General features: G+C 46.8%; 1 protein-coding gene across 5 annotated transcripts in view; it reads right to left on the reverse strand.

The window, feature by feature from the left end:
* PDLIM5 (PDZ and LIM domain 5) overlaps positions 1 to 25,942 on the reverse strand; it is a 755,773-nt gene that overhangs the window by 119,521 nt on the left and 610,310 nt on the right. For all 5 annotated transcript variants that reach the window (XM_069630553.1, XM_069630555.1, XM_069630557.1 and 2 more), the window contains one exon: positions 6,725 to 6,881. In XM_069630553.1, coding sequence (XP_069486654.1) covers positions 6,725 to 6,881 — 157 coding nt within the window. The remainder of the gene's footprint in view (positions 1 to 6,724; positions 6,882 to 25,942) is intronic.

A 25,942-nucleotide genomic window follows, 5' to 3' on the forward strand; every position in this document is an offset into this window, starting at 1 on the left:
GCACTTTCAATGCCTAAACATTTAAAACCCCACACATTTTCAGAACCATGCCAAATGAATACCCCACCCCAAGGTATATGGGAAGAGGCTGCCACTGAATTCTTTGGCTTGATCCATTCAGGCTCATGTGTCATGGACATGTTAGATGAATAGTCCAGATCTGCAGCTAATCCATCACTGCTGCAATCATCAGTGATACCAGCACTCACTGCATATGGAGTACGTCAAATCAGACGACGGCCTGCTTTTCACCAGTCAGGAAATTAGTTTATTTGCGGAGTATACGGGTACGCAACCCAAACGTGTCACATTCTTCTGCTCCCCAAGCATGGGAAATTTGAAATGAACACTGAAGATTTGCCACACGCCCAATAACATAACTGACGAGCCACAAGTTACTGTGAGACTAACAGCACTACCAACAACAGCCAATCAGAACAAACGTCCGGAAGACAAATACACACTTCTCTTCCTCAGAGTGCAGCAGACAAAGAACACAAGGATGATCGACAACTCAGAGAAAAGGACACATAAGCTCGGGAAAATATGGAACACTATGCAAATGAAAAGAGCTAAGCCTGGAAGACAGCCTTAACAGGTTACCCTGTACTGGCACAACAACCAGCGACTCAAACCGAAGCCCCCATTTAACACTGAACCTAAAAAGATAACGAGAGTGAAGGGCTTCATGATGACCGGTGAGGAGGCAAGAAACTTATTAGGAATGCATCATTTTTACGAAAAAAAGGCAAACCAGTTTAAAATCTGGTACAGGTCGGCAACACTTTAAAGGTATATTCAGGAGACTGTGATTTGTCGGACGAAGAATGAACCAGAGCATCAAAACTCTCCTGCAGAGAGACAAAGTGACCCATTTGGTGGATTGAAGAAACTGGCTTAGGGGCATCTTATTTATGACTGGGGGATATTGCTCAGGTGTAGAGAATTTAGATTAAAACAGGACAGCAGATATGACAAAACTTAAATGCCAATAGGTAAGTTTCAGTTTGGAAAAATTAGTTGAATGAAAAAGGTGTGCTTGCACGCTTCTGCCTCTACTTGGCTTTGTTATAAGTGACTTCACTCACAAGGGCAACATATATTCTGAGATGGCACACGTCTTGTGATATTTAATTTCGGACTGAGTAAGGAAGCCATCCATTTGAATGAGTAGGTCCATGTGTATGTGGAGTGACTTTAATCTGCCCATTGCAGGCAGAAAAATCTTTGTGGATTTATAATCTGGCACAATTCCGTAGGCATCAACTTTTTCATAGAAACCAAGAAATGTGAATAGTCGCATGATCGCAGATGGAAAGGAGGAGATTGCTAAATCAGTCTTCTATTCGCAGTTCTGTTGGAAAGACCAAACCAGTGCTCTGCGTTTCAAAACAATGCAGTAATGAGAATAACTGCGGGTGTCTGAAAATAGAGGTAAGAAACACAACACTAATTCCCTCCTGTACGTACCATTCACTTTAAACTTGATTTTATGACAATGCCACCCGGACTCAAACAATTAGACATTGCATGTTCCATTACAGACATCAGGCTCCCCTTTTGCATAGACTTATAGGAAGCAAGTTTATAGCAGAAAAGGAAAAGTAACAAAAGCAACACAGACACTAACTCAAAATTAACTGCAAGAAGCTTCTTGAAAAAAAATGTAATTGGATGGCTGCTTGGAGGTCAGGATGTCCCTTTTAAGGGCACACTTGGCCCATAATCCAGGTTGAATATAGTGTCTCCTCTTCCATGCTACTCCTTAGCCACTAATTTAGTATTTTATTTTCTCCAGTGTACATGGAGAAATTGTCTATTCAACATTTCAAGGCTATTTTGGGAATTCACTGCAGTCATATTCTTCTATTTCACATGAGTTACATTTTATCTTAAAACAACCTATACATTACATTCATGTCAGCCTTTGGTGTACTACTTAAGCTTTATAGACCTAGGTCTGAGGACTGCACTGGGGACATTCTAGGCCCTGAAAAATGAAATAACCCTACCTATGACCTTCAAATAAAGCAACTGCTCGCTTTGACAGAAGAATAAACTATTGACACAACAGTACACTGTTCCACAATGGACATGCTCAGAAGGAAAATAAATGATAAACATCTGTTCTACTGTTCCTCAACCAAAGACATGTTCAAAACAAATTCACGCCGAGTTTTGATTTGCATCCATCTGTCGTTAACCATATCCTAGTTCTTTATGTTCTCTAGTTAACCCGAGTGCAGAACAAATGTTTTCTGGTATCTATCGGCCTCATGTATTTTGAATGCTGTAATCGTGTGTCCTGTGTCTGTGTCTGCGCTCAGCTGGGCTGAGCAGGTTTTGTTCCAAGCATCTCTACGGATGATCATTTTCCCCATCCTCGGATCAGTCCAGCGACTCTCCTCAGTATCACGTCTGCTATGCAGAACCGGTTTATGAACTTTGGCCACGGCTCAATTTTGTTGAAATTAAACTGGTGGCCTCGGGCGCGGTCAAAAGAATAGCCTTATTCTCGGTCTTGTATATCCGATTTCCAGAAAACATCACAAAGGTACAAGCAAGTAGAGCTGTAGCATAGCTACAACCTCATGTCATTTAAAGGACAACCAAAGCAGCCTCTGTCCAATTGTTGGAGAGGAAACCATTTTGCAGTGTTGGCCTTGTAGTGTCCAGCGGTGTGTCCATCATCTGAAAATTAAATGTTAGGTATTGCTAAACGAATGGCTCGCAGAGGGAATGTGTTCCGTTTTACTTCATTGACAGCCTAGCTACTTTTTCACTGTGCATCACATTAAAGCATAGTCTTGCAGGAGTGTGGAAGCATGGCTGGCATGCCCCACCATCCAGATTTGTTTAAACTAAGTCTACTTTATGTTTAATTCTTAGTCTATGCTGACAACAGATAGATGGACAATGTTGGCTTCATAAAATCAGCTGTTTCCTGCAATCCCAGGATAAAAAGGCCTGGGACTGGATCCCTCTGCTCTCAAGACCTTTACACCCCCTGCCCTACTCAGACTTGATCCACAGTGATTGTGCTTCAGGAAGCCACCGTAGCCTCAGCCATTTCTGGTCTCCTATGGTCTATAATAGCGGCATGGGGCGTTGGACCCCACACAACCTCAACCCACGAGCTGCCTCGACAACTCCTCCTCCTTGAGGTCTGATGTGGACTTTGCAGCATCCAGCATATGAGAGTAACAATATTCTGATTTGGAGCTTCAATTGTTCAGTTGTGAGTCATAAAAGATCTGTTAGGCAATTGTTTTGAACTGAAGAACTTTGAATTGTTGATATTCGAAGAAACACATTGCATTTACATCTGTATAGAGGGGGTGAGAAGGTGGGAGGAGTTTTCTTTCTAATCGCCAATTATCAACTTTTATTGTATAAACTGGTTTTTGGGTTGTTGCTAAAAGTGAAAACTAAAATAAAGCCTCTCCAATTTAAAAGAAACATCCTAATGTAATTAAATAACATTACAAAACGTGCCATATAACAATAGGATTGTTTGGCATTATCTAGTACAAAAACAAGAAGACACAGAGTTGCAGTGAAAGGTAAAGATGTGTGGTATCCCAAAATACACATATTTAAGAGTTCCTCCTCCAGTCACAATTCTGTGTGCTTACAGAATACAAACTGTATAGTACATTGGCCAATGCCTGGACCATGACCATGCCCCATGCTTGCACAAAGTGCCTGCTTAAATTGTCTACCAGCTTCGACTGGCACAGGATCCCAGGGACAATGGATTCTTTACCTGCACCTCCAGAATTCATAGGCAGCAGCTATATGATTACTTGCACATAATGACAAGTGTAATGTCTACACAAAGCAAATGGCTCTCAGATGCAAAAGTGTCTTCTTTTGGTGTACTTTAGCCATGTGTCGAATGACTACACCATTTAGAAGTATTGACATTGATAAAAGTGATAACACTCAGTGGTCTCAAATGAGGCAAGTAGTGAACACTTGATGCCAGATTACAGAAAGTTTGCACCGGTGCAAGTGCAAAGTTTGCACGGTATTAGCACTAGGGTAAAGTTTGCCCTATTTTTAAAAAACACTGGGCACATTAAAAACATTGCACCTCAGCAAGTGCAGTTTGGCATATTAAAAGCATCAGGGATAAAATTGTCCTAGTGCAAAACAGATGTATTTTCACTACATTTTTGCACCAGGGCAAAGTTTGCCCTGATGCAAAAATTCATAAAAAATGTATCATTTTAGCACTATGGCAATTTTAGTGCTTTTAATATGTCAAACTGCACTTGTCGAGGTGCAAGAGTGTTTTAATGTGTCCCAGTGTTTTAAAAAAATAAGGTAAACTTTGCCCTAGTGCTAATACCGTGCAAACTCTGCAATTGCAGCGGGTCAAAGTTCCTGTAATCTGGCCCTTGATCAGCAAAACCAAACAAAGATAACTGTTCAGTGGTATTCTTGCAGCTGTAACATCAGTGGCAGACCAAGACCAACTGTATGTGTCAAGAAAAGTGTTCTCTTTTAGATGTCCCCCAACTCCTTTCTAGATTTATTGGCATCAAAAGCTACCACGTGTGCATGATACCAGTACAGAAAGTAGTCTATTGTGTGCACACATATCACTAAGTCTCTCTCCCAACTGGGGAATGTAAGATTTATTTAGTGAAATGCCAGGCCTGACAGCTAAACACCTAAATAAAACTCACTCTACCCATACTCCCTCTTCTCTGTGAAAGGACAAAGGAAAGTGAGGACCCTAGGGATCATATGTAATGCAGACCCTAGTGTAAACCCGCAGGAGAGCAGAGTAATACACAAATAAATCTCTTCCACCAACTAAGATTCTTGACAGAAAAACTCCCATTCGTTCCTTAGAACAACTGACCTACTATGGTTGGAGTGCTAGTCACTCGTTTGGACTATGACAAAGACCTGTACCCAGTCTTCACTCTCTACAATCTCCAGAGACTGACTCCAGTGTGTGCAAAACGTAGCTAGCTACCAGATCTGCACTAGAAAATGATCAATCCCTGTCTCCTTAGCCAAGGAGTCTACGATGTCCCCCTCTGCAGAGCAGTTTCACCTTCAAGGCACTTCACCTGATGCACAAAACCCAGGACAGCATAGTCCTCGGGTATATTAATAAGCATTCAAATGTCATCCATCCGGTCCTCAAGACCCATCAATATGGTCCTGATAATAGTACTAGGCTCCGACACAGACCCATGGCAGAAATCTCTAGAAATAAACTCAGAAATTGCAAAAGATACTCAACCAATTTTCCTCTGGGAGGATAAATTTAAGATTGGAAAGAATTTAAACGCAAAACCACCTCTCAAAAATGTGGTGTGTCATTGCGCTTTGTTTTTATTCATTCTGTTTGGAAGGTAAATCTCCTGTGGGCCAGATTATACTAGGTCTTGTTGTGCACCCTGTGAAGTGCAAACAGGTTGCAGAAGGTGCACACTGGGTCATGTGCTCCAATGTGAAAGAATATCTGTTTTGCATCGGTGTTTTGCTTAAGTGCAGCGGGGAACACTGTGAAAGAATAGCAGATTGCAGCGGAGCTCAGGTGCCGAATGGTGCCCTAACCACTATGAACATTTAAAATGTATAGTTAATTTCTAGGTTGGCAGACAATCTGAAGAAAACAAGCTACCTGCCTAAGCAATGCAGAATTTGTTGCTGAAAAAAAAAAATAGTGGGTGACCGGATGTCCAAGGCCATGCATTGAGGCCCATGCGTAGTACATCGGTCAATGGTGCCAAGATAGGGCAAGATCGGGCACTGTGTCCCAGCTTGGTCATTCATATCTCAATTAACAGTGCCAATCCAGTATCAGCCAGACAATTTCTGTCATAGGGCAACATCAAAAGCCTCCTTCGCTTCATCCTCATATTAAGCCTTTTTTGAACAAATCTAATTAACTAAAACATTTGCATGTGTTAATGCATTGCCTAAAAGAGGCAACCTTGGGCCATTTGTTCACATCTATATATACATTTTAAGCACAGTAAATGGGTTACAGAGAAATTGAAGGGTTTTTGCTCCTTATCCTTCCCCAAGCAAATATGCCTGTGGGAGGGAGATTCAAATAGACATTAGAAGCCAGGCACATATATAACTTTAGTCTTTTCTCCATAGACAAGAGGAACAGACAAAGCATGCAAAACGCCACAAAGAGGAGTCGCAATGGAATGTCCGTGTGATAATGCACCCAGTAAAGTATTCCTGGGCTTGGAATCAACGAGGACGAGATGAGTTATTTGAAGTTGAGTCAATTTCAGGGACCACCTCTGATTAGACAAGCCAAAGCAAGGTGTGGATGCTCATTTCCTGGCCTAGGAACCACCGATGAAGCGGAAACAGAAGCGTGCAGGCGATACCTTTCCAACCGGCGCTCAAAGAGTTCCAGACTGCCCACAATTCAGTGCTGTAAACTAGAAAAAGGCAGCATAGCTCTCAACTCACACCCTTTTGGTGGGTGTCAACCGCCTTGTAAAGGGCTGACTCACCCGCCAAGCCTCCTGTACGCCCATTCATTCCAATGGGCGTCTCACCCACCAAAAACAAAATCGGGTGATTTCTCCCGCCTTTGCAACACAAATGGTTGAGAGCTATGAGGCAGTGCTGTAGAAGACAGATGCTCTTTCAACAAGGTGTAGGCTAACAAAGTGGTGTATTTGGCACTAAACGGCCCTCTGACAAAAACAATTGAAAAGAGAAAGCTACCAACCTTATGACTAGGTTGCAGTGGGCACACATCGGTGTGCGTGTTCCAGCTGGGATATGCTCGGCCTTCTGAACCAGTGTGTCTTGCTCTGTAAGCGGAGGCTGCACCCCGGGCTTTCGGCTTGGCGCGGGACCGCTTGATACTCGTCCAACTGCAGGAGCTAGAGTACAAAGAAGAAACGTCTGGCCTTAAATCTTTTAAATTGTAAAGCAGAAACAGTGATAAAATGCATTTCACAGCAATACTGCATCATACACACAACACCATCAGATTGCCAGTCTGTTTTTTATTACACGTCGTTTTTATTTTTCTCATTCTCTTAAGTGCTGGAATTGGCCTGGATTTTCCCGGATTTGTCAACAAGTTTCCTCCCCCAATCTCAGCTCAGGAAAACCCAAATCTTTGCCTAACACACACTACGCCCTGCAACTTTCAGTGTGCTCGGGGATGCTTTAGGGGGGCCCTGGGCATAGCGCGCCGCAGGGGGGGTAATTAAGGGGCAGGGAAGGTTCGGGAGCAGGAGACCAAGGGATTGGTTGATGCCAGGGCATTGAGGGAGGCCCTTGCGATTATCAGCAGGGCTTGCAAAACACAGTTGTAGGGGGCAGTGGTGGAAGTTACTGGGGGGATGAGGGGGAGGGGAGAAGGACGCAGTGGCGAGCGGCGGCGGACGGCGCACTGGCTGCGGTGGTAGCATGCAGACCTGCGGCGCGGAAGGGGGGGTGTGGGAGTTGTGGGGGTAGGCGGAGCAGGAGGGAGATCTCCAGGAGAGCATCAAAGAGGTGCAGGGAAGAAGGGAATAGATCGAGGAGGGTTTCGGGGGAGGAAGTTGCAGGACAGGAAGGTGTAGAGGGGTATGTACACAAGGGTGCTGGTGGGTGGAAGAGGAGAGCAGGGCTGCTGGAGGGCAGAGGGGGCATTAGGGCGGAGAGATAGGGGCTGCAAGTATTTGCAGAAGAGCGTCAGGGGTAGAAGGAGGGAGCGGTCGCCGGAGAGCAACAAGGAGAGGGAGAGGTGTGGAATGACCTGCCCAGTGAGGAGGGCATCGGTTGGAGGTCTTGGGGCCGCCCCCACGGTTCTGCAGGAGCAGCCAGGAGAGGGCTTAAGAACGGCCCCTCAACAGGTTATCAGAGAGCAGCATAGAGGGCGCACCATGGCCCCTAGCTAGGAGGAGCATCGGGTGGAGGTGAGGACCCCTCGTCCAAGAAGAGAAGAACAAGCAGGGGTTGCTACGGCCCCGCAGAGAACGAGAAGGAGCGGCAGGGCGGACGCCCTGAGTTCAGAAGAGGAGGAGTTGCCCAGCCCGAGCATGTGCTCGCAACAGCCCTGGTATGACGTGGGGGATGATGAAGGGGTTGATGAGTATGTGGGTCAATGGTTGGAGGAGGGGTTTGGTGGGGCTAAGAGGAAGGAAAGAGGCTTTGGGTTAAGGTTTGAGGTGGATGAAGTAGGGCAAGGAATTCAGCAAGGGAGGGATTTGGGCAAATATCGGGAGAGGGTTGACATGTTTTCTTCTCGCAGCAGGAGCCCATAGAGGAGGGAGACACGGAGCGTTGGAGTTGAGGCAAGACTGCAGACGGGCGGCAGAGTGGCAGAGCGAGGTGAGCAGGGGAGGGAATGGTCAGCGGCATGGCGAAGAGGGATTGGGAGGTTGGGGCCAAACGGGGAAGGGATACTGGTGCAAAGGGCGATGAGAGAGGTGGGCATGCAGGCTGTGGGAACAGTGGGAGAGGAGAAGAAAGTGTCCTTGGTGGAGGTCCAGGCTGACAGGGCGACTGAGCCCGGGGCAACTGAGGTTCAGGTAACAAAAGAAAAGGAGGGAGAGGGTAAAGGAAAAGAAAAAGTTGTCCTATTTGGGCATCACTAAGCCATTGAGAGTGCACTTGAAGGCATCTACAAAGGATAAGATCTGGGTGGGTGAATTTGTGGACGTTTTCAAGCTGTTACACAGGGAGATCAGGGCCAAGGAGGGCTCCAAGGAAGAGGAGAGGGAGTTAGCGTTGCATCTGAAAGTACCAGTGACCATAGAGAATTGGACGTCAGCGTTTATCATATATGCCAGTGTGTATTGCGAGAAATTTCCAGAGAGGTGTGTAGCACTGTGGAAGTATATGGATGTGATTAGGAAGGCTTTTACGAGCTATGGAGGTTTCGCGTAGGTGCGATACGAGGAATTTAGGGCAAGATTGGCGGAGGACAGCCAAGCGGTTTGGGGGGAGATAGACATGGACCTCTGGCTACAATGGATGGCACCGACAAGGCCTGCGCTGACGGTGCACACGGCAAGTGGCTTACCTGGGCCTTACCGGCCCTTTCTTGGTTGCCCCGCCCATCAGGGGGTGGGGTAGGAGGCAGGGGTCAGCAGTGTGTTGGGGCTTCAATAAGGAGGGCTGCACGAGAACAGTGTGCAGGTTCAGACACGAATGCATCAGATGTGCAGGTCGGCACCCGGTCACACAGTGCTTTCAGCAGGGGGATCAGGGGCGGGGAGCGGGGCGGGGGTTTCTGGGGAAAAGCTTTTACTCCAGTTAAAGTTCTGGAGAGGTGGCTCAATTTTTATCCAGACAGGGAGGGGTCAAAGATCCTGGGAGACTGTTTTCGGGAGGGATTCAGGCTGGGGTACCAAGGGCCGAGGGTGCGTAGATGGGCGGAAAATTTGAAATCAGCCAAAGCGAATGGGTAGGTGGTTCAGTCGAAGTTGCTCAAGGAAGTGGAGGCAGGGAGGGTGGTAGGTCCATTTGTAGATCTGCCAGGCGATTTGGTGATATCCCCGTTGGGGGTAGTGCCCAAGAAGGTGCCAGGGGAATGCAGACTGTTTCATCATTTATCTTGGCCAGAGGGCTTGTCCGCCAATGATTTTATTGCCCCGGAGGATTGTGGGGTGTCATATGCGAGCGTGGATCAGGCAGTGGAATTGATAAGGAAGGTGGGTCGCAGAGCATTTTTGGCCAAGTGTGACATCAAGGCAGCGTTCAGGTTGCTGCCGGTGCACCCAGAGGATTTTTGGTTGCTGGGGATGCAATCTGAAGATCGCATTTACATGGAAAAGGCTCTACCGATGGGGTGTGCGATATCCTGTGCGTTGTTTGAACGTTTTAATTCATTCTTGCAGTCGGCTTTTACGCTTATTTCGGGTGAGAAGGGGTTTTGCACTACCTGGATGATTTTTTGTTCATTGGAGGGGCGGAGGATGAATCGGAGTGCAGGAACATGCTACAGTCTTTCCAGGTATTGATGCAGGAGTTGGGGGTGCCTTTGGCTGAGGATAAGACGGAAGGGCCGGCTGTGGTTTTTACCTTTTTGGGGATTGAGCTGGATTCCAGGACCATGACATCATGCTTGCCGCACGACAAGGTGAGTCGTTTAGTGGTTTTGCTGGAGAAGGTGGTGGTGGCGCGGAAGATGACCTTGCTGGAGATGCTGCGGTTGATAGGGCATTTGAATTTTGCATGTAGGGTGGTGGATCCGGGTCGTACCTTTTGTAGGAGCATGTCGCGGGCCATGGCGGGAGCTAAATGCCCACATCGGGTGAGAGTCTCAGGGGCGGTGCGGGAGGATTGTAGGATTTGGTTGCGTTTCTTGGAAGGTTTCAATGGGGTGTCCATGTGGCTGCAAGTGGATCCTGTAAATTGGGAGGTGCAGATATTTTCGAATGCAGCAGGTGCGGGGAGTTTCAGAGTTTTCTGGCAGGCCAGATGGTGTGCAGAGAGGTGGCTGCCACCGTGGTTGGAAGAGGGAAGAAGTATAGCATTCCTTGAGTTTTTTTCTTTGTTGGTGGCGTTGGAATTGTGGGGCAGGGAGTTTGCGAATAGGAAGGTGAATTTTAATGTGGACGAGTGCATGGTCAATGTTGTCAACAGGCAGTCGGCAAGGGACCAGAGAGTGGCAAGGCTGATGAGAGTTTGTGCTGCGATGCATGTAATGTAATGTGCTGTTCAGGGCAACGCACGTGCCGGGTAAGGATAATGGCATCGCTGATGCATTATCCCGTTTTCAATGGCAGAGATTCCATGTTTCTACTGTGCTATTTTGCAGGTGTGCATGCCTGATCTTCTGAGGGGCAAACATTTGTATTGGACAGAGTGAGAACGACCACCTCTATGCCTCTGCCGTCCTTTCCCCTGGTGGGATCCTACGGGACAGGACATTATTTTCATTTCCAGCAATGCTTCACTTCTATGATTCTCTGGATTGGCACCTGGAGCAGACCAGATTGGGCAGCAGATTCCAGAGGAGCTGTGGAAGCTAGGAAGTTGAGAGCTCTGTCGTTAGTGGAGGGCTCACTGGCTCCGGCATCTAGGGCAGCGTACAGGAGGGCATGGGAAGAATTCATAAAGGGGGGGGCGCGTAGCGGGAAGGGTAGGGAGGATGCTGAGGAACACAGACGAGATGATGTGGTCAAGTTTATTTTGTGGTGTATGGACAAGGGTTGGTCGAAGGCGACCATAGCAGGAAAATTAGCGGGAATAGCTTTCTATGGCAAGTGGTTTTGGGGATTCCCACCTAATGGCGGAGAGATGGCGAGTAGGATGTTAGAGGGATGGGCAAGGGAGAAGGATTGCAGACGACCGGTATAGGTGACCCTGTTGGTCAGCTTGTGCAGGGCCTTGGAAAAAGTCTGCTGGTTGGCCCAGGAGAGAGTTATTTTTCAAGTCTGCTTTACGTGGTTGTTTTTCGGGGCATTTCGAGTATCGGAGCTTGTGGGAGTAAAGGAGTGAGCTGGTGGGTTGCAGTGGGAAGATATCCATTTCTCTGATTTGGGGGTGGATATTAGGATTGGGAGGTCAAAGACTGGGTGTCGCTGGGGTGGGGAAGTAAGGAGCTGTGCCCAGTAAGGGCAGGTTTGGCATTGAAGGAACTATCTGGAGGAAGTTCGGGGATGGTCTTCCGACATGAAGGGGGATCAAGGGTGTCGTCAGCACAGGTCCTGGGGGTACTGAGGAAGGCATTGCCGGTAGTGGCGGAGAAACCTGAGGAATTCGGGACGCATTCATTCAGAATGGGTGTGGCTTCTGAGGGTAATCGTTTGGGATTATCAGAGGATGCGGTTAAGAGTTTGGGCAGGTGGAGGTCTGGGAAGTACAAGGGATATATTAGGGAGCTGGGGAAAGGGGCTGGTTGAGAAGGGGCAGCGGGTTCGTGGATGGGGGGGTGAAGGGGTTTGGGTTTGTGAAGTGACAATGTGATTTCTTTTTCAGAGACGGTGAGGAGGCCGGGACAGATGCGGCAAATATGGATTGTCAGGCATTCAATTGTGAAGTGGGCGGGTAGAGAGGCGGAGAAGAGGATTTTTAGCATGCAGTTGGGTTGCAGCTATCAAGTAGGGATTGTGAGATGGTCGGGTCTTGGGGGGTTGCGCTGGGATCAAATGATGCCCATGCTGGCGGGAATGAAGGAGCGTTTTGGGGTCCCGGATGGGTTGAACATACACGCTGGGGAGAACGATTTGGTGCGGGATACAGGAGTAGCTCTGTTGAAGAAGATGAAAAGGGAACTGGCGTGGCTTAGGGAAATATGGCCTAAGGTAAGTTTGATATGGACTAAGTTGTTGCCGAGGAGAGTGTGGAGGGGTGCTGTAACGGAGGGCGCGGTAGAGCGAACAAGGAAGAAAATTAACAGGGAAATAGTTTTGTGGTTTGGCAGCAGTGAGAGTTCTGGAGCACAAGGAGATTGTATACGAGAACTTTGAGGTTTTTAGGGAAGATGGGGTTCACCTGTCAGTTTATGGAAATAGCTACTACCTTTTGGATTTGACGTTGCTGGTAGAGGACATGGTGAAGAGTTGGAAGTAATACGCAATTCAGTAGTGGGGCAGAAAAGAACACCTCTGGGGAGGGTTTTTTCTGGTGCCGGGGGGCATGGCCCCTTTGGATGAGTGGGGAGGCAAGCAATGGGGGAATAGCGCGGGTAAGGATGGGGGTGGTGCTGTTTGCACGAATGGGCTACCCCGGGGCTGCAGAGAGGGGAGCAGGTTTTGAAGATGGAGGAGCATGGCCCCGGGGGAGATGATGGCAGAAAGCGGGAACAAAGGCTTGAGTAGATGGTAAGGGGATGGTAAGGACTTGAGGATAGTTAGGGAGGAAGTTGTGGTTATTTATTTAATTGTTGGGGGTTTAAAGAGTTATTTATTTATTTAATGTTTTGGCAAATTGTTAAAGCGGCTAATTTTAGTCTGTAAGGCCAGGAGCCAGGTTAGCGTTTATTTGTGAGCTTTGGACTGTCACATTAAAGCGACCTTTTCCACTTTTAAGCCAGTCTGGATTTTTGTGCAGTAAGCCCAAAAACAGTGTTGAAGCCGCCATTTGAACCCAGGTGTTTAGGAAATGTTATGAGACACTTACCCACAAGGCCACACGAAGGTCTGATTGCAATACCTGTGAAATTGCTCCTTAGGATTGTGCAGTAAGTATTGAAATGCATCTTCTAAAGTTTGAGAGGTTTGCACCTTTCATACTTTGCCAGCAACATTAAAGGACACGCTCCTCTACTGTGCTATTTTGCAGGTGTGCATGCCTGATCTTCTGAGGGGCAATCATTTGTATTGGACAGAGTGAGAACGACCACCTCTATGCCTCTGCCGTCCTTTCCCCTGGTGGGATCCTACGGGACAGGACATTATTTTCATTTCCAGCAATGCTTCACTTCTATGAATGGGTGGCTAGCTCATGGGCTAGGTGCTCTTTAAGCCTGCACTTTAACAAGAGGGTCGGCGAAAGTCTGGGAAAAACTAAAAAACATAGCTATTTTTACAGTGCTTAGAAGCACTATATAAAATTCTGATACTACATATGATTCGGGGCATAAAATGCACTGCTTTTAAATGGCTCAATTAGTCCGTATTTTTCAAGCGGATAAAGCTCTCGAGGAGCAAAATGTTGCTGGGAAAATAAAATGTCTCACCTGTAGTACTTGGAAACGGGCACGTGTCATAGGCACCATCGAGCACGTCCTAGATTTTAGGCAACAACACTATGGTGCTTTGACCATTCGAGCTGTGGCCTTACATGTTCTGTCCGATAAAGTTGCGATAGAAAAAAAGCCAGGAATGTCTTAAGGCATCACATGTGACATGACACCACTTGTTCAAGTGTTCCATCTAAAATGATACGTTACATTAGTGCCCATTTCAGCAATTCTCAATGTCTTCTCCTGAAAAACGGGAGGGCGTGAGTTGGCCCAGACAGAACTCAAACCTGTGTCCTGTAGGCAGAATAATGTCTGGGAACGAGCGCTTTACACTGAAAGCTATCTAAACCTTTACGCCAGAGCAGCATAAGAAAACAAAAGGAAAAGTATCTGCAAGTGTCAACATTTCTTATTTCCATTATTATTCATAATAATTATAACGTCTCGGGCAGCTATATATTTCATTTACTCTGCGTTTGGCTTTATCGTCGGTAACCGTCTTTCGAGTCAACTTTCCTGGAACTTTGCGGTAGGATTGATGACCCATACACAAGTGTGAACCCCTTCAGTCCGACATCTTTGCTTTTTAACCACTCCCTCTAAATTATCATTTAAAAACTCAGCCCAACATCGCCCTTACATTGCTTTAGCCTTAGTCTAAAATACAGATTTTCTCTTCATGTGCAATAAGAGGTTTCCATAGGATGTGGGACTATCGGCTCTCCCGATCCTTTACCTGAAACGTTCTTTTGTCCAATGAACGCCTGACTGGACCATATGAACAATAAATGACAACTGTCCGTGCTTAATGATCTTGAGCATCAGATATGGGCCTACAGTGCGCAGCCATCTTGTTCCTGCGTTGGTTAAGTGAAATAGAGAGATGTGGCTTCACTTCCCTTCAACACAGAAGCGCCCTCTGGCGGCCAATAGGAACATGAATACAGGCCCAGCTCCGACACAACAATCCGGTACATAATCAGGGAGTGGGAGTTAAGGGAGTTAAACTTAGCTTTTCCTTCCATTCAGCTCCAGAAAGGCTGTACAGAGATACAGTTTGTTCAGTGGACTATGGCTACTCATCAAATCTTTTTTTTGTTGTTGCTGTTGATAGCACATCACCATAGTTTTAAAAAAGTTTGTTTGCATGAGCACGCATTGTCATACAGCCGAGCAAGGTCTACAAAAAGGTCAAACACACTATCAGGTAAAACCCGGTTTTATTTAAGCACAAAAAGATTCTATTCTAGGTCTAATTAAAAAAAAAACTGGCCAGTCTCTGACCATCAGTTCCAGCAGTGCTGGGTCACAAGATGTTTGGTCATCTAATTGACACTAATCTCTGGGATTCTCGTTCCAAAGCGCGTCTGGTGCACCATCTACTGGTGGTGGCGGGATTTCATCACCTCTGACCCTTCCTGCATGTCCAGTAGATGTTGCTGGAACTATGCCATGAGCCAGAGTTATTCACTTTGGGACAGTGAACTTAAATGTGTCTGCCTCAGGTTCCACAGAGGAGCTTAATAGGGCTCCCATCACCTCCCTCCCATTGGTCCCGATTGTATCCCTCTGCACAACCTACCTAATCCTTCTCTGGTCCTAATCCTCCTCAATGCGAGGCCACATGGTCATTCCTCCACCTACACTTTCTGATGGGTGTCTCATCGCTAACCACTATCTGGAGCCAAGCGCATCCTCTTGTTCGTTCCTACTCTTGCTAGCAACCATCTGGCTACTCCTTTGCTCTGCCTCCTAACTTTCAACCTCCTCCTGACGATTTTCTTCTACCTCCACTTGATTTATATAATTGCTTAGTGAGCAAGCCTACTTTGAGAGCAGTGGAGAACTGCAGAACGCGAGGATGCATTGGCAAAGCATTTTTACAAAATAGCACAGGACTTTTGGTGGAGGGAGGGTAGAATTTCTTTTCATCTAGCAGATGTTGTCTTCCACCTGTAGCCTTTGGATGTCTTCCCCATCCAGATGTCCTCATCCTGCAGCCTCTGGATGACTCAATCCCTGCAGCCTCCTCTTGTCTATTCTCCACATCTTTTCTCCTGCCTTCTCTGCTCTTGGGCGTCTCTCTCCTTACTCCTTCCATGGCCTTCTTCAGAAATTGCCAACTTGTTCCAAACTCCAGCCACAAACTTCTACCTACAAATGCTGGCCCCAACCCTTCCTGGAATCTCTCAATTGTATGCACTAGTGACTACTGCACTGTGGATGATCTGGGTATATCTTATTGCTAGAATGCGATTGCTTATGGTGGAATTGCTTTCCCCTTCGGTGTAGCATATGTCCTGGCGCCAGGTCCATGCAGCGTTTGAACGCAGCTTTAAATATTGGTCCTCCATTTTGGGTTCTGGGTTTGTACAAGTCCACGCATGCACACCTGTGCCCGGCACCCACATCAGGGCCACTTTTGTAGTGGGACCTGTGGTGAGTGTTGCCCTGTGTGAGGAAGCAGGCTCTTTGGCAAGGGCGAGTAGTATTTGTATCTTGGAAGTGATGAATGTCTCCTGCCCAGTGATGGGGAGCAAAGTGAGGGTGACATTTCTGGGGCACAAAGGCCAAAGGAAAGGACATGTGTCTATATAATTATACATACAATTAATATATCTGTGCCAATAATTGTTGCAATATATTTAACTTTTCAGTGAATGAGCCATGGCTCACAAGTGATGTTGCCATGAATGAGTAAAAGCACAATTCAGCTTACAGTGCGAACCGGATACATGGTTAACATTAAAATAACCTATGGAGCAACACTACTTACTAGTAAACATGCAAGTGAGAATTTCTCTATTGCAAACGCAGAGCTTAACTCACTGCAAGGTGATCCCAATTTTGTTATGTAAGGACAATAAGGCATAAGGAAGTATAGTCATTCACGCAGGCTCGAATTGGAAAGCTGGGATTTAGCTATTGTTTCCTGGTTCCACACTTTGCAATTTAGACAGCACAGCAGACTGCATCTTCTCTTCTTTCATCTTCAGTTTTAGAATGGTACAAAGTCCCCTTATTCATTCTGAAGATCGTGTAATGACAAATGGGGATGGACGTCTCCTAAAGCTAGCAGATGATAGGTTTGGGGAGGGTCCGCTGGTCGCACACATTTAGTTCCCATCTCAGGGCAGTGGACAATCACAATGGCACCAACTAGGGATGAGTCCCTTTAAGTAATGTAGCCCTTAAGTGATTGAACAGTGGCCCCAACATGAAGTGCCTGCCTGCTCGACTCCCCTCACACTTGTACAGGAATCACTTCTAAATCTATAGGGTAAACTGCAGTACAGAGAGAACAACGCCAGGCAGCACATAATGCCTCCAATCCCCTAGAGTTAAGAACAGATCGACTAAGGGAGTCTTCACCCAGGCAGGGTTAAGGCATGACAACCAGAAAACGAACACGAAAGAGGATTGACTAGCCAACCCTAAGTCATAAATGAGAACTGGAAATCATAATTATGGGTGAAGCCCGGTCCCCATCTTTACACCAGCTGCCTGACAGGAGACAGCAGTGTTCCTTTAGCCCAGATCGCAAGGAAGGGCCAGGGTCTGACAGGAAGCAAGAGGACAAAGTAAGGGGAAAACGAACCATTCCGGAGCTGCATTTCAGGGCTGTGAGCCATCCCATTAGGGAGAGCACAAAAACCAATTACCATTCCAGTTTATTCACCAGAAGTCTCTCTCACCACAGAGGCTGTGAGCCAGGAACAGAGAGCTCCAAGAGCACATTACCAGTCTGTCAGTATGGGTTTTTGGAGTAAGAACTGTGGATTGCAGGCAGGAGCTGTTTAAGGCTAAAGGACAGAGAAAAGGCGGCCCTAGAATGTATGGGGAAAATCCATCCATAAGGGTGGGGCCTCCTGATAACAGTCAGTCATACTGAAACAAAATAAGAAGACAGCACATTATCCAGTGCTAGTCTGAAACAGCCTTGATGAAAGTGGGGTAATAACGTTTCACCACTGACACCGGTAGGCTATTGCTCTGTGCCCTGGCATACAGAAAGAAGCGAGGAACTAAGAATCGCAAACCAGGCCACAGATTGAGCCTCTCTAAGAATCAAGAGAAAGGACCACGAATGTATCAACTCTAAAGAAATACTTACAACTCCTCATTCCAGAGCACAGGAGTTCCTACGGAGCTATCTCGGTCCAGTCACTTTGCAAAACAAATTCACCTGAATCATAATGTGGTATCATGATGACTAAGGGAAGATTTAGGTGTTAGACCCCCCACCCCCTTCTTTGGTTCTACACGTGGATACTGGGACCTAGAGTGTAAGCAGAACCTAGGTATCTGGAGGAGACGTCCACGAGGATGGGATACACTGGGACCTGGTAGATGGAGGAGAGCCTCAAAAGATCAAACTAAGCTGCAAAGAAAACGGAAGCTGATGTTAAGGACTGGAAGAGCAGTGGTCAAAGAAGACAGTATTAGTAGGGCTGAAAAGGGCAAGGACAGTGGGTCATTGACAACACTGCCCAATGGGACAAAGGAGAGGACAGCATTTCTAGTGCTAAAAGGGGTGAAGAAAGTGGGACAGTGCAACAGTGTCCAAAGGAATGAAGGAGAGGGCAATGCAGTGGTGCCCAAATGGGTAAATAAAGGGGTACAGAGGATGGAGACTGAGTATACAGATCAGAGGTCGCACAATAAGATTGTAGAAATCCTAAAAGACAAGGGCACCATTGAAAAGTGGAAAAGGCAGTGTCGCAAAGAAGGGACGAGAAGGATTAGCGATGTTGAGGAGGGGCCACCAGAGACTGAAGAATGGATAGACGGTAGGAGAGAAAAGGAAGACTGGGTAAATAGAATAGCTTAAATAAGTTGGAGAGCATTATACAATATTAGCATTACACAATATTAAATCCCTATGATAGTGCATTCATATATTCCTCATTACTGAGTTACAAATGGTAAAAGATATCGAACCATGACAAGAGCAGACAAAAGAAAGACAACACAGGAGGAAAAAAAAAGAATTTTATTTTCAAAACATGATTAAAACCTGTCGGAAATGAAAGTGATTTGCCCTTCATCATCTAATAGCCATTGATGCTGCTGTCACTCTTATTACCTTGTATAGAGACAGTGATGAGGCAACCCAAGTGCACAACTAACCAATAAGTGATTGTGCAATCCAAGCAAATAGATACCCATGCGGTGTGCCTGTATTCCACCTCACAATGTTAGTGTTGATCCTTGGCTCACAGTAAATTCTCCATATTTGACCCATTGTCTTTGTGCAAATAAGGTTGTTGATACCCAACTAGGTCACCCTTTGTGTGGTTGTTTAGTATTTACCCTACTGTTGGTTAATATACACAGAATGGGTGCGATTCATTAACATTGGTCACTAACCCCTACATTCGTATCGGTGCATCCTGACCGTCGGGTCCAGGTTTTTTATAATGGTGGTAAACCGAAGATTCTGCTTCTAAAAGACACACACATTTTGCCATTCTAGCTACAGATAATTCGGTAGATTGTGAAATGGTAACACACCCCTAATCATTTTCTAATTTTGCAAAACGTCTCGAGTTATGGATTAATAAAAACGCATCATATGTTTTCATGGAGAGCTGCAATAATTTAAACATAAATGGGGTTGTACATAATATTTTTCTCAAATTCCTCAATGACTGCTTTGTTATTATTGTAAACGGAGACTTACCCCTTAATGATTAGTTAAGGTTGAGCTCTCACCTTGTTGCAATTCAGTTTATTCTCTCCTCATCTTATTTAAAAATATACATAAAAGGACCTGGTCCCTAATTTTCTGCTAACAAACATTGGGATAGCACCAAGCTAAAGACTGGGTGACACCACTCCTCTACTGCAATAATTCTTGTGATCTCGACCCATCCTATTAGTGCTAAATATTCTCATTAATCGCTGCATATTGCGCCAATACCCCAATCAGCTGGTGCCCATGGGGTTCATATTAATATCCCCGAGTTTACCAACGAAAAAGTATAATCCTTTGATTGAGCAAGGTTCAGTAATACTGGTGCATCCCTATATGTTTTAAAAAGGTATTCATCAATTAGAGCTGCTTCAGGATGGTCTGTTTGACTTCATCCTACTGTCAAAGCAACCCGCGTTTGTTTATATACTTAGTTTGTAGAACCACTCAAGTGGCATGGAAGAACAAATACAGAGGCTTACAAGAAAGGGCCATTATCTCCCTGACCCGCCTGGCTGAGGTGATTGCCACCAAGAAGGCAGTCTTCCACAACAGAAAATTCAATGGGGCTTGAGGCACTGGTTCAAAGCGGAGGCCCCATCAGTTTAGACAGTACCATGTTGAGCTCCCATGCCGGCGCTGGGGTCTTCACCAGAGGGAATGTTCTGAAGAGGACCTCGAGAAACTCCTTAATGAGCCTGTGTGACCACAGGGAGAGCTTGCCTGGGGTCCGTGTGGAACATGATATGGCAGCCAGGTGGACCTTGATAGAGGCGTGGGTGAGGCCAGCCTTGGCGAAAAAGAGCAGGTACCGTAGAAGCTATAGAGCAGTTATGCGCATCAGTGAAGTCTTCCGTGGTCAGCACAACACTTAAGCGATTCCACTTGTGCTTGCAGCAAGTCAATGTAGAGGGGGCCCCTGACTTTAGCTAGGTGCTTTTTGCATTCTAAAGGCAGCAAATAATGTCCATATCCAAAGACTGCAGGAGCCAGGCCGTGAAGTTCAGAGGCACTGGTTTGTGGTGCAGTACTGACCTTCTTTCTCTGGAGATGAGGTTGGGAATTGGAAGCAGTTTGATGGCCGCGACCACCGACAGTTAGAGACGGTCTGAGTACCAGATCTGTCTGGGCCATGCTGGTGCAATGAGGACCTTGCAGTGGCTACGTCTGTGTTGATCACGCATAGCAACAGTGGAATTGGAGGGAAAACATACAGGAAGAGGCCCACCGACTGGAACGAGAAGGCATCACAAGACTCCTTTGCTAAGGCTATCTGGTGGTAAACTTCGAACACTTGTCGTTGGCACTATCACAAAGAGGTCGATCTGATGGAGACCCCACTCGTTGAAGAGACGAGACACTTGTGCTTGCGAAGCTCCCATTCATGGCAGGACCGCAACTCCCTGCTGAGAGAGTCTGCAATGGTGTTCTTGATTCCTGCCAGGTGAAACGGGACGTGGAACATGCATTGAGAAACGGCCTGACGCCACAGATTTTGTGCTTCCAGGGAGAGTGCGGGGAGCGTGTCCCGCAGTGTTTCCTGATGTAAAACATGGTGATGGTGTTGTCCGTGAAGCGCTGCAACACCTTTCCCTGGAGCCGAAGCTGAAAACAGTTGAGGGTCCAGAAGGCTGCCTGCAGGTGAGGACATTGATGTGCAATCCCTTTTCCTCTGGGAGCCAAAGGTCTCTGGCGTGAGAATGACCTGTGTGGGCTCCCCAACACTCCAGAGAGGCACACCGGTCTTGACTGTAGCCTGATATGGAGGGATCTGAAAGGGAGCGTGCTGCGAGACGTGTGGACGAACTGATCAACATTGCAGGGCTTAACAAAATGTCTGATTGAGGGCAATCTTGTCTGTCGATGTGCCAGTGACTTGTTCCCACCTGGCATCCAGAAATTATTGAAGGGGTCTCATCTACAGCCTGCAGAGAGCGACCACATGGATGCAGGAAGACATTATCCCCAGTAGGGTTCTAGATGGACTGGAAAGCTGCCACGGAAGCGGTCGATAGTTGTTGGACCTTTCCAAGGATCGCCTTCACCCTCTCTTCTGAGGGAGTTGCCAGATACAAGACTGTGTTGAGCCGGGCACCGAGGAACAGCAAGTCCTGCAATGGCACTACGCAGGACTTTGGATAGTTGGTTGAGAATTCGAGTGAAGCCAGAAGTTGGATGGTCTCCGCAGTGTGCTGGGTTGCCAGCAGACGGGACCGGATAAGGCAATCGTTCAGGTAAGGTTACACGTGGATTCCTTTGTGGCGCAAATGCACTGCCACCAGAGCCAGGCATTTGACGAATACTCTTGGGGCCCATTTTACGTCAAAGGACAAGGCCTTGAACTGGTAATGTCACCCCTGAAAGACAAACCATAGGAATTTCCCGTGTTTGCGATGAATGGGGAAGAGGAAGTAGGCATATTCCAGGTCAAGGGTCACCAGGAAATCCCCTTCCTCCAGTTGGTCGAGTGCGTTCTGCAACATGACCATCCTGAACATTTGGGATTCAAGAGCCGCTGAGGGACTGGTTCTATTGCCCTTTACCTAGTATGGCTTGAATCTCCTTTAGCAGATGTGCCACGTGCCATTCTTGTCTCGTGACAGGAGGAATGCAAGGGCATCTGTCCTGAAATTCCAAAACATGCCCCTGCTGAAGGACATCAAGCACCCAGTTGTCCGTGGAGATCTTTTGCCACTGATCGACAAAGTTGGATAGTCACCCTCCACTCGGGTGCAGAAGTGGGGGCGCAGGTCCTGGGCCAGTTCAGGCCTGCTTCGGCATCTGTGTCATGGATGGGGCAAGGATGATGCTGTGAGCCACTGCCATTGGCCTTGGAACATCCTCTATAAGCCTCCAGGGTGGTAGAGCGGGAGGGCCGACGATAGGGGCAGTGAAACTCTGAAGACCTAGAGACTCTCCCCTTAGAGGAACAAAAGGACGGCCGCCTCTGCTGAAGAGTGCTGTAAGGAAGGCATGGTAAAAAAACCCTGAAGACAGACACAAGTGATCACAGTTCAAGGGTGTTTATTGAACTTCAATTGGTTGGTAGAATGCCTATCAAAACCTAAATCTAAAGATGGGAGCAAGCTACGACCATCAAATAATAACGCAGTCCTAGTGGAGTCTGTCAAAATAAAAGGGCCTATACAAAAAAACCTATTGCCAATCCTTACTTCTAAATACAAAATAGTGTGGGATAACAATGTATGTAAAAGAAAAGTGTTCAAGAAATGATATGTCAGGATAGTTGAGCAGTTGGCTTCTATGCCCCACATTTTAAGCACGAGGCAAGGCAGCACGTGCGGGCTTTGCACTCAGTCTGGCATATTGGCCACAAGGTAACAGTTCAACACACAGGCGTCAGGGCCTTCCGGCAAAATCACTCTCACAATGACAGTCTCTTATTGCAGAGGGCCTGATGTAACAAAAAAAACCCACAAAAGTTCCTTTCCTTTGTCAGGGCTTTCACTTTCACAAATTCAAGACTGGTCTGTCCTTTGGGTTCGGACCATGGGTCCCCGTCAGCTGGGCTCAGATCCCTTTTGATACCAGAATTGCAGACTTTTGAATGTGCAATGGCTTTTGCTTAAACTGTCGCAGGACCACTTCGATTCACTTCACAGAATTTACACTTCACATCAATCTTCTACTTTTGTTTCTATTGTCATGATATGGTACAGAGACCTTCAACTGAGCACATTCACAGTGCCGGACTACTCTTTCATGGTATTGTATCTTTCCTTTTGATGTTCAAATATTCACCAGCAATTTAGCTTCACTAGCGTCTTTCATCACACACATTTAACAAAGTTCGATGCAGAGCTCTTTTTACAATGTTGACGATTTCAACCTTGACTTCTACACAGGACAGGTCTGGCATCTGTCTCCCCAACTCACCGGCTGTGGTGTTCTCAGTCGTTTCTTTGTTCTTGGAGCCAGGGATGATACCACAGCATCTGCAGCTTCTCCCCGCCTTGGTCAGTAATGCAGGACGATCCTCGTTATCTTCGACACACAATGCAGGATTTTTCAACCTTTCCTGGTCTTATGCATTCTGCCTTGAAGGTTTCTTTAAAGTAACGGTTTCCTGTCAACAAGGTCAAGGGTGTTGCCCCTCTAATGAACCTCTCGTACCTCACGTCATTCTCCCTTTGTTCAGCTTCCAACTCGAAAATGCTGTACCTCTATGTGTTTTGCCTCGCTCAGAGTGTGCTCTCGTTCTATGCCTTTTATCCGTGTGGCGATGTGTAATGAAAGTCAGGTGTGAGTGGTTGTCGATAATTGCCTGACCATAGTATTGGGACATGTCAGGTTCATGGCTCGGGTGTGAGTCAGTTTTCTCCCAGAGTGGGCTGTCTGTGTAAAAGTGTTCATGCAGGAAAAGAGGGGGGGGGGGTAGCGGAAGGGGGATACCGCGTCTCACCATCCTGTGTCCCACTCTCACTGCCCGAGGTGCTCTCACCCAGGTGATCCTCCCGCAATGGAATACCCCCAGGGTCTGGATCCAAAGGCGATGGCCATGCCCTGGCCACCTGAGAGAGTGATCTGCAGGGACTAACTGGTGACACCTTCTGATTTCTCACAGTGCCCAGAGAACGTGCTGTATGTCAGTCTTTATAGCCTGAAGTGTTTCATCGACTGCCTTGTCAAACAGGTTGTCGCCAATGAAGTGCATGCCAACTACCTTGGTCTGCACATCTGTGAGGAGGTTGGTGGCTCTGACCCAAACCCTGGTGATGGAGGGCCACACAGTTCCCCATCTGTCGAAAGCAGGAGTCTGCGATGGCGAAAGCGACGGTGATGGTATGGTCGGAAGCCACCTATGCTTCCTGGTACAGGGCCAAGGCTTTGGACTGCTTATTAGGGAGGAAGTCGAGGATGGGCTCCATCTCATACCATAACTCCCAGTTGTACATTGACAGGATGGCAAGGGTGTTGGCAGCCTTGATTGTTGAAGCTGCCAAAGTGATAATGTACTTTCTTGTAGCATCTAGATTCTTACCCTCCTGGTCTGGAGGCACCATGGAAGAAGAAGAGGGATAACTATGCCCAGAGGGCTTGTTACAGGCCTTCCCTTCTTCGATCCATGCCACCAACCTCCAATGACGAACCTTCTGGCTCTTCAAGGAAAAAGACTGGAAAATTGGACATCTGTCTGTATCGTGGTTGGGATGAAGACAATAAATGCCCCCTAGGTGGCGATCCTCAAAGATATTCTTCAGGCCACAGTTTCACAGGACCTGAAAAGACTTTTCTACGTAGCATCCGCCATGGTGTTAGAGCAGAGCCCAAGCCTGGGCCTGTGGCGCCAAGGGCTGGAGATCAGACGATGGACTATCTTCTCCGGCAAAGGGACCCAGCCACCGGAAGTCACATTGTGACGGTAGACAATTAAGAGATGAAGGAATTTCTCAAAAACAGTCAAAAAAGAGCTAAAAGTGAATGAATTTCAAGGAACGAAGCACAAGGACTCCCAACACGAGAAACGTCCAGTCAAAATCTGAAGATGGCCACCAGCGGTGGAGCTTATGAGGAAGAGTGCCATTGGCTGGGGCAGCATGACCCAAAGTGACACTGATCGGCTATAGAGGAAACAAGCAGTTTTTTAGTTTAAAGTTAAACTGCTTTAAATTTACCGACGATTCCCAGCCTGATGACAGGAAATATTTTTGAGCATGTGAATCCATGCAAGACCCCATGCTGGAGAAAAGCTAAATATTTATCAGACACGACACTGCTCTGCTACTGTACTATACAGTGTAACACACACAGATGCAGAGAACCAAGCCCCATCTATTAGCATGATACAAGCAAGAAATGACAATCTACAATTAAATCCATTATTAGTTGAGGTACACTATGTGACAACTTGTGGGTTAATATAAAAACTTTAAACTAAATATAAATCTATCACAATCATATTTCTTTTCCTGTGAACTTAGTCTAAACTTTATTTTGACAACTAGCTACGTTAAGATGCTACTGCAGACTTTAGTCGCTTGCAGGACCTGCTGTTTCAGTTGCTTGTTTGTAATGTTTTTTAATGTCATAACCGTTCTTCACTGCCTTCATCAACACTTCTTTCAACTCAAACCTAGTGCCCTCCTGCGTCAAAGCAGCTTGGGTGCGCCCACTGTTGAAGAAACCTAAACTAGATCCAAAGTCAACAGGGAACTACAGGCCCATAACGACGGTTCCCTTCCTTCTGAAGATTCTGGAAAAAGCGGCATACCTCCAAGTCCAGAAATACCTAGAAGCTCATCATCTGCTTGGCCACCGACAGTCTGGCTTTCGCCCCAACCATGGTACAGAAGAACAAGTTACTTTCTTACCTGGTAACGTTCTTTCGTTGGGATGTTCCTCTGACGTATTCCACATCTATGACAGTAATGATCACAGCTGTGCTGCCTCGGAAAAATTTTCGGCGTAGGTGTCCTGCGTCAATGACGTTGATACGCTGTCCTCGAGGGCCTGCGTCGAGGGTCGACATCACCGGATGTTATATCTAGGACACACGGCGACCCGTAGCCTCAGTTTTTTCCCCAGAATGTGAGGCACCAATCTTCTGCCAGTATGACTACAGAAAGTCTTGCGGAAACGGAAGCTGCAATCGCATAAGA

Source organism: Ambystoma mexicanum, chromosome 6q, assembly GCF_040938575.1.
Source record: "Ambystoma mexicanum isolate Mex_15411 chromosome 6q, UKY_AmexF1_1, whole genome shotgun sequence".
Lineage (NCBI taxonomy): Eukaryota > Metazoa > Chordata > Amphibia > Caudata > Ambystomatidae > Ambystoma > Ambystoma mexicanum.